Below are 10,066 nucleotides of genomic sequence, written 5' to 3'. Positions count from 1 at the left end.
TGTACTAGGGGGTGGGAGGAACCTGGGGACAATGATAGAAGGTTTGACATTGGTGGCAGGATTGGTGTTGAAACATTTTATGTATGAAATTCTATTATGAAAAACTTTGTAAATCACGGTGCTTACTTAAAAACTAAAAATTAAAATCACTTAGTCACCAAAACATAAATCTCAAAACTAAAATTTGAAAATTCCACCACAGCTGGTGTCAGTGTTAGTACAATTAAGCATAGGCAGGAAAAATATCAATAAGATGTCAACATTATAAAGAAGTAGATGTAGGATGTTTCAACTCAAAGAGTGGCCAAAACAAGATGAATAAAAGTGTCCAGTTTTCCATTTCAAAAGAGGTGCACTTTTTGACTACGTTTTTGTTGGCACAAAATCCAGATAAGCAATATGTAAGAAAGCCTCTAAAACTTTTAAATAAGAATTAAAAGATATTTTCTAATTAGTGTATAGGATCTATTGGAGAGAAAAGTCAATAGATTTGCCTTAATAAGGAAAAGCCATGTTCCATGTAAGAGAGAGAATGGAGAAAAAAAATTTAACTATAAAATTATGGGAACTATAAGTGGTGTTTGTACTTTATTGTGTAAACCACTTGGCTAACAAATAACAACATGTTATTCTAATAGGGAGATGAAAATATGAAAGAATATTTCAGGAGCTTGTGAATTTTTCAAAATATGTTTTGCCTTTATATTTGCAGTATATGTGTCAGACTCTGTTGAGACAATACCTCCCGATATCTTTTGTTCAGCACTTTCTCCTGAGTTAAGGCCAGATCTGCCCAGTTACTTCCCTAGAATCTTTACTTCGGTTTGTTATAATCCTTCAGTACCAGTCTTTTCAAAGCTCCTTTTACATCTTTGTTTCTCAAAGTGTAAATGAGAGGGTTAAAGGTAGGAGTTACTACGGTATACAGAAGAGTTATGAACTTCCCTTGACTGCGGGCATAGGAGCTGTTTGGCTGGATGTAGACAGCTGTGATGGTCCCGTAGAAGAGAGTCACCACCAAAAGATGAGACCCACAGGTTCCAAGCGCCTTTCGCCAGGCTTGAGCTGATTTTATCTTCATGACCGCGCGGGCAATGAAGCCATATGAGATCAGTATGAGCACTAGTGGAAGCAGAAGCAGTACCAACGATGCCATAAAGAGTTGGACTTCATTGGCATGAATGTCTACGCAGGCCAGTTTGATCATGGCTGGTACTTCACAAATGAAGTGGTATATTCTACGGTTCCCACAACGAGGCAGTCTCAGTGTAATGGTGCCCTGAATCAGGGTATTTCCCAGTCCGCTTAACCAGGCTACTCCTGCAAGTGAATGGCAAAGTTGTGGATGCATAACTGTAGCATAGTGAAGTGGTTGGCAAACAGCAGCGTAACGATCAAATGCCATGACGGCAAGGAGCACACACTCCGTGGATCCCAGTGCCAGAGACACATAGAGCTGAATGGCACAACCTACAGGAGTAATGGTCTTGTCTGGACCGTGGAGGTTCCACAGCAGCTGTGGGACGATGCTGGTGGTAAAGCATAGATCAACAAAGGAAAGGTTGGTGAGAAAATAATACATGGGTGTGTGCAGCATGGGGTCCAGGCAGGAGACAAGGATGATGGTTGTGTTTCCCACAAGTGTCAGGAGGTAGAAGATTAACACCAACACAAAGAGAATCTTCTCAAGTTGTGGCTGGTCAGAGAAACCCACCAATATGAAGTCACCTGCCAGACTCCCGTTTATCATCATCAGTGCCCTACTCGTGAGAAAGAGACACATACAGAAATGTAGACGTTAGACGATGAGAAGCAATACAATTTAGGAATACATTTGAAAGCAGTCTTGACTATTGATGTGAGGGTGCTTGTTTGGGGTGGAGAGGAGTACTTGGCGATGGGACGGGAGATAGAATTGTTTGTCTCAAGGAGTAAAGCAAATGTGTTCAGAACTGCCAAAACTATGGTTAGAAAATAGACAATACAAAAGTTGATCAAGTATCTTTGTTCTTACCTATTGTTTTATTTCCTGTAAATCCACCCTCTTTTTGATAGGGGCCAGGAGGACTGGTCCACAGCTGGAAGCTTGACACAAGTGTTATAGGGCGGAGGGCAGTTGTGATAGAGAAGAGACCACTACAACGATAACAGTTGGAAACGATTACTCTGGATAAAAACTGAGTGCTGAGAGCAGGTAAAGGGATAATATGATAATCTTTCAGTACCTGTATTGAAAACCATAATGTCCAAAAGGAGACAGAGAAAGAAAGAGTCAGAGATAAAGAGACAGAAACAGAGACTGAGAGACAGAGACAGACAGACAGAGAGACAGAGAGACAGAAAGAGAAGGAAAGAACCTGCTATAGAGTATAGAACCAGACTATTGGTGGGAGTAGTGTTGGAACAGTGTATGTCTGAAACCCAACCATGAAAAACTTTGTAATGGTATCTCATGGTGATTAAATAAAAATATTAAAAATAATTAAAAAAACCATATTCTTTCTCAGTAGTATATTGTAGGATTTTTTAAAAAGGAAGATGGGCTTTTTTCAAAAATTCCAATCACAAACATTATTTTAATCTTTCTGTATTATGTCAGTAGTAAAAGTAATGAAGAAGCAGTGGGAACTGGAGTAATCATACAGCAAATAGGGTGTTTGCCTTGCATGTAGCTACTTGGGCGCAATCACCAGAACCTATATGGTTCCCCAAACCTCACCAGGAGTATCACAGAATACAGAGCCAGGATTAATCCTTGAGCACCACTGAGTCTGACCCCAAAACAAAAAACAAACAAAAAAAGAAATAGTTTAATATATTTTAAATATTATTATTTTATATTGAAATTTATGCTTTGTCAATATTAGTCTAAGTGTACATTATAACATATAATCATTATACCGTTATAATTACTCTAGATATTATTTACATAGTTTTACGTTATTTTCTTTCAACCTTTTTCTCATATAAAAGTGAGCAGTCTGGTTTAGATGACATTACATGTCTTAAGAAAGAGCTTATGAGGCCAGAGCAATAGTACAGTGGGTAGAGCACTTGCCTTGCATGTGGCTGACCGGGGTTCGATCCCCGGCACCCAAATCACTGCAAGGAGTTTTTCCTGAGTGCATAGCAGGAGTAACCCCTGAACACTGTCACGTGTAACCCCCCAAAAAAGGAAAAGGACTTATAAGTTGCAATTATTTAACCTATAAGTTATTAGTGCCATATTAAAACATTTTATTCATTGTCATTAGAAATTAAAAGATTTAAACTTTTCAAAATATTTATTTTAACACATTGTATTAAAATGTTTCTTTGTGACTTAAAACACAACACAGAAACAATGTTTGGATCCATTATGAAATGTCACTGATATAACCATTCTTTCATTTCATAGATTACTTCTGAATACAAAAGGATTTGGAGATGAAAGAAAAATATCCTGTGAATAAGCATCAAAATAGTGTTTGCAATATGGTACTGAAACGTTATCATGTATGTTCCTTTACCTCATTTCAGCTCTCAATTCTTGTCCAGAGTGATCATTTTCAGCTATCATTGCCATATTGGTCTCTTCTCTGTATTGTAAACCACAATGGAATAAAGAGAAAGAGAGAGAGAGAAAGAGAGAGAAGTGTCTATCATATAGGCAGGCTGAGGGTGGGGGTGGTGGAAGGGAAACTGGGAAGACTGGTTGTGAGAAATGTACACTGGTAAAGAGAAGAGGGTTGGAACATAGCATGACTGAAACCCAATCATGAACAACTTTGTAACTGTGTTGTACTATTTTGTCAATTAAAAAATCTATTTCTTTGAGCCTTCTAATTAAGGCTGTGTCCTTAAGTAGAAAATTATTTCTTAAAAAAAAAAAAGGAAAGTTATTTCTTTTTTTTATTTGGGGGAATTCTGGAGACACACCTGGGGATTCTTCCTTTTTCATGTCTCTGAGCTTAGGGATAACTCCTGGAAGTATTGGGGGGCCATATGTAGATCTTCTGCAGAGCCTGACAAGCTACCCATGGCGTATTTGATATGCCAAAAAATGTAACAATAACGGGCCTCATTCCCCTGACCCGGAATGCGACAGGGACGAATGGAGATGTTACTGGCACTGGCTCGAGCAAATTGATGAGCAACGGGACGACAGTGATACAGTGATACAGTTATGTAGATCTGGGGGCTGGAATGATCATACAGTGAATAGGGTGCTTGTCTTGTGTGTGGCTGACCCATGTTCAATCACTGGCTCCCCAGAGCTGCCAGAAGTTATCCCCTAAGTGCAGAACCCTGAGTAATCTCTGAGCACTGTCACACATTGCTTGTCTGGCCCAAAACAAAAAAAAATTTAAATATAAATTAGCATAATAAGATGAAATCACATAAATTGAAAAATATCTTAAAAATACACATTTGAAAAACTAGAAGGATTGATTCTTTCACTTATTCTTTTATTTAATCGTGTGGAGAAAATTCCTATGTACCTCAAAATACCAGATTAGATTTTAAAAATGCAATACTTGAAAGTGATATTTTCTGAGAAAATATTTGGCCTTAAAATAATAATATGTTTTAAAAATAAGACTAGAGCTAGAGTCTTATTTAGAGAGATGGATCTATAATATTTATGTCACACAAAGTATATCATAGATTATATTGTAGAAAATAAGATATGCAATCTTATAAAGGATAATTTGTTTCTAGTTGAGCTAAGAAAACCAATTAAATTTAATGCTCAGAGTTTTTAAACATTCCTCTTAGGAGGCAAATATGAATGCTAAGCAAAATTTTGGCTGTAGTGGTTAGAAGAATATTGTCATTATCGGATAAAGAAAACAAAGATATTTTTCTCTACATAATAATATATCACGTGTATTACATGTAAATGTAAAAGAGAAATATATGGTCTTTTGTTATTTACTTGCCTCTGAAAATTTTCTTTTACTCTTCTAATTAGTTTTCTAAGACAAGAAGATGATTCTTTTCAGTAATTTACAGATCCAAGAAGTCTGAGTATTGATCTTAAAATTAAAAATACAGTGCATTGGTGCTGCTAGTTTTCAGATTCAGTGAACACTGAAGTTTTTGCAATAGGAGGAATTGATATGAAACCCCAGAATAGACCTTAGGGAATCTATATTCCTCTAAGAGCAATTACTGCCATACCCAATAGTGGCCAAAAATAGAGAGGTCTCATAGGGAAATTACCTGTGAGTAACTATTCTGGTCATGTATACCTTCAATATTGAGATATAAAGATACATCAATTCACATATGAAAATCAAATCCTGGAAAAGTAAAAATTTTCTTTTAAACTCAGTATTATTTTGTTTTTGGCTCACCCAGCATTATTCAGGATTTACTTCTAGCTCTGTACTTAGTAATCACTCCTGCCAGAGATAAGGGGACCATATGAGGTGTCCAGGATTGAACAGGAGTTGGCTGCTTGCAAGGCAAGTGCCTTACCCCTTATTCTACATTTTCAGCTCAACACATAACATCCATGAAACTATAATAATGATATTAAAAAATTTAAATTTCATATAAACTATCTGATTACCAAAACATAGTTTAATTAATATGCACGCATAAATGATAAATCAAAATGTGACAATAGAATAGAGGTTTATGTGTGAGTTCTGTGTCAGAAAGACTAACAGAAAGTTTGGTAGCAACATATTTACTTTCATAAGCATTGCCTAAATTAAAAATGAAATTTGCACCACATCCAGAGTTGATTAGAGGTTACTCATGGCTCTGTGCTCAGGAATTACCAACATGACTGGTGGTGACAGGTTCACATGAGCAAGGCAAACACTCTAACTACTGTACTATTGCTCCAGGCCCATTTTCCAAACGTTCAAAATGTTTAATTTAATGTGCAAAAGTTTTTAAAGCTTATTTAAGTTTGAGGAAGTTATTTTGGTTTTGTTTATTTGGTTGGTTGATTTTGGGGCCACACCAAAGCAGTCCTAAGGGTTTACTCCAGGCTATGTGCCAAAAGATTACTTCTGGCTCTGCTCAGGAACATGGCAGGAATTGAATCCAGGCCAACGCTGCATGCAAGGCAGGTGTCCTATCTGATCCACCATTTCTCCAGCCTGAAACAAATATATTTTGGACATTCATCATATAAATTTACATATACATTTTCATAATAAAGAATATCCCAGTGCACATTAGATTTTTCCAGAATCTCTTGAAATAATTTATTTTAAATTATTTTAAATAACATTGTTAACATTTTATGTTAATAGATGAATATTATTGAGACATTTTGTAATAGATAAACATGGTTTTTTTGCATCTGTTCATTTCACATTTAATTAATTAATTTTTTTAAAAGAAGTTTTATTGGATCACCGTGAGATACAGTTACAAACTTGCATGATTGCATGTCAGTCAAACAATGCTCGAGTACCCATCCCTCCATCAGTGCACATTTCCCACCACCATTGTTCCCAGTGTCCTAACCGCCACCCCCACCCTACCTCACTCCCTAACTCTGGCAAATACAATCTTTCTTACTCTTTTTCTAATTTTGGACGTTATGATTTGCAATACAGATACTAAGAGGTCATCGTGTTTGGTCCTTGGTCTACTCTCAGCACACATCTCCCATCCTGGGCGATTCCTCCAATCATTATTTACTTAGTGGTTCCTTCTCTGTCCAACTGCCTTTTCCTCAGGAACGTGAGGTCGGCTTCCAAACCATGGTGGGATCCTCCTGGCCCTTACCTCTACTGTCCTTAGGTATTAGTCTCATATTATGCAACTTTATATTCCACAGATGAGTGCAGTCATTCTATGTCTGTCCTCTTCATGACTCATTTCACTTAGCATGATACTCTCCATGTCCATCCACTTATATGCGAATTTTATGATTTCACCTCTCCTAACAGCTGCATAGTATTCCACTTTGTAGATGTACCAGAGTTTCTTCAACAATCATCTGTTCTGAGGCAGTCTTTTTTTTTTTTTTCAGATTCTGGCTGTTGTAAAAACTGTGCTGCAATAAACATACAAGTGCAGATATAATTTATACTGTATGTTTTGCATCTCTGGGATATATTCCCAGAAGTGGTATTGATGGGTCATATGGAAGCTCAATTTCTAGTTTTTGGAGGAATGTCCATATTGTTTTCCATAAAGACTGGACCAGTTGCCACTCCCACCAACAATACATGAAAGTCTCTTTCTCCCCGCATCCATGCCAGCACTTTTTGTTCTTGTTCTTATTAATGTGTTCCAGTTTCTGTGGTGTAAGATGATACCTCATTGTTGTTTTGATTTGCATCTCCCTGATGATTCATGATGTAGAGCATTTTTTCATGTAAATTTTGGCCATTTGAATTTCTTTTGGGGGGGAAGTTTCTGTTCCCATTTTTTGATGGGATTAGAGGTTTTTTTCTTGTAAAGTTCTACCAATGTCTTGTATATCCTGGATATTAACCCCTTCTCAGGTGAGTATTGGGTAAATATTTTTTCCCATTCTGTGGGCTCTTTTTGCATTTTAGTCACTGTTTCTTTTAAAGTGCAGAAGCTTCTTAGTTTAATGTAGTTCCATTTGTTTATGTTTGTTTCCACTTGCTAGATCAATGACGTTTCATCCTTAAAGATACCTTTAGCTTTAATGTCATGGAAGGTCCTGCCTACATTTTCCTCCATGTACCTTAAATGGATTCAGGTCCGATGTTGAGATCTTTAACCCATTTTGATCTGACTTTTGTGCTTGACATTAGATAGAGGTCTGAGTTCATTCTTTTGCATGTAGCTGACCAGTTTTCCCAGCTCCACTTGTTGAAGAGACTTTCCATGCTCCACTTCACATTTCTTGCTCCTTTATCAAAGATTAAGTGATCGTATACTTGAGAGGCTGTGTCAAAATATTCAACTCTGTTTCATTGTTCTACAGGTATGTTTCTGTTCCAATACCATGCTATTTTAATTACTACTGCTTTGTAGTACAGTTTGAGATTGGGGAAGGTGATGCCATCCATCTTCTTTTCCCAAGGATTGCTTTGGCTATTTATTCGGGTTTATTACTACATATGAATTTTAGGAGTGTTTTGTCTATTTCTTTGAAAACTGTCATAGATATCTTTATAGTGGCTGCATTGAATCTGTACAATGCTTTGGAGAGTATTACCATTTTGATGATGTTAATCCTCCTAATCCATGAGGAAGGATGTATCTCCATTTCCTAGTCCCGTCTTTTATTTGTTTTTTTTAAATTTTATTGAATCACCATGTGGAGGGTTACATAGTTCTCAGGATTATGTCAGTTATACAATACTCAAACACCCTTCCCTTCACCAGTGCCCCTATTCCATCACCAACCACCCCAGTATACCTCCCGCCCCCTCCCGCCCCCCCAGTCCCCGCCCTTGTAAGTGATAAGTTTCACTTCATTTACACTTTATCTTGGTTACATTCTATGTTTCAACACATAACTCACTATTGCTGCTGGGGTTTCCCCCCAAAAAGAAAAAGACAGTCCTACTGTCAAGGAAGCATTTGGTAGTTCTCCATTGCTGAGAATGTAAAGATATTAAATCCTGCTGTTTGTTACATAACTTTTCTATTTTTTCCCCCCTCGTCCCGTGCCCCGTCTTTTATTTCTTGAAAGAATGTTTTTTAGTTTTCTTTGTGGGTTTTATGGGGCACTATTGTGAACGGCACTATTTTTTAAAAATATCTCTTTCTTCTTTTTGTGTACAGGAAGGACATGGACTTTTGGGTATTGATTTTGCAGCCTGTCACTTCGCTATACAGGTTCTCTAAGTATAGTATCATGTCATCTGCTAATAGTGATAGCTTGACTTCTTCTTTTCCTATCTGGATGTCTTTGATAGCTTTTTCTTGCCAAGTGCTATGGCAAGTAGTTCCAGTACTATATTGGATAGGAGTGGTGAGAGTGGGCAACCTTGTCTTGTATCTGATCTTAGAGGGAAAGCTAAGATCAGGTTTTTCTCCACTTGCATACTACTAGAGATGAATCCTACTTTGTCATGGTGTATGATATTTTTGATGAGTCGTTGGATTCTACTTGCTAGTATTTTGTTGAGGATCTTTGCATCTTTATTCATCAGGGATTGGTCTGTAATTCTCTTTTTTGTGGTGTGTCTGTCCACTTTTGGTATAAGGGTGATATTTGCCTCATAGGAACTGTTTGGAAGTGTTTCTGTTTTTTCAATTCCTTGGAAAAGCTTGAATAGGATTAAGTGTAGGTCCTCTTTGAAGGTTTGGAAGAATTCATTAGTGAATTTATCTGAGCCAGGGCTTTTGTTTTTCGAAGACTTTTGATTACTATTTTGATTTCCTTGATAGTTATAGGTCTGTTTAGGTATTCTAAGTCTTCTTAGGTCAGCTTTGGGGGATTGTAGGAGTCCAGGAATTTATCCATGTCTTCGTGGTTGCCTAGTTTCGTAGCATAAAGCTTTGCAAAGTAATCTCTGATTATCCTTTGAATTTCTGTGGGCTCTGTTGTGACGTCACTCTTTTTGTTTCTGATTCTGTTTATTAGGGGTCTCTCTTTATCATTCTTTGTGAGTCTTGCTAGTGATTTATCGATCTTGTTTATTTTCTTGAAGAACCACTCTTGGTTACATTGATCTTTCGAATTGTTTTTTGGGTTTCCATGTCATTAATTTCTGCTATAAGTTTTATTTTCCCTACGGTCTGGTTTGGGCTCCTTTTGTTGGTCATTCTCCATGATCTTAAGCTGTGAGGTTAGATTATTTATGTGGGCTCGATCTTTCTTCCTGAGTAAATGCTTGTAGAGCAATGAACTTTCCTCTTAACACTACTATTGCTGTACCATAAGTTCTGGTAGCTCATGTCTTCATTCTTTTTTGTTTCTAAGAATCTTTTGATTTCCTCTCTAAGTCACTTGTTATTCAGTAGAGAGCTGTTTAATTTCCTGGTGTTTGGTTTGAATTTCTGTTTCTGGGTGTGATTTACTTCAATTTTCAGTGCATCATGATCCAAAAGGATCACTGATACAATTTTTATCCTCTTAAATTTATGGAGGTATGTTTTGTGGCCCAGGATGTGGCCTGTCCTGGAG

General features: G+C 37.1%; 1 protein-coding gene across 1 annotated transcript; it reads right to left on the bottom strand.

Moving 5' to 3' along the window:
* Positions 1 to 814: 814 nt before the first annotated feature.
* LOC101557383 (olfactory receptor 2G3-like) lies at positions 815 to 1,753 on the bottom strand. The gene has a single exon (XM_004619649.2). The coding sequence runs from the start codon at positions 1,751 to 1,753 to the stop codon at positions 815 to 817; it is 939 nt and encodes a 312-aa protein (XP_004619706.2).
* Between the last annotated feature and the right edge of the window lie 8,313 nt (positions 1,754 to 10,066).

Source organism: Sorex araneus, chromosome 2 (genome assembly GCF_027595985.1).
Source record: "Sorex araneus isolate mSorAra2 chromosome 2, mSorAra2.pri, whole genome shotgun sequence".
Lineage (NCBI taxonomy): Eukaryota > Metazoa > Chordata > Mammalia > Eulipotyphla > Soricidae > Sorex > Sorex araneus.
Note: the sequence above shows the minus strand (reverse complement) of the source record. Positions and strands in the feature narration are given on the sequence as shown.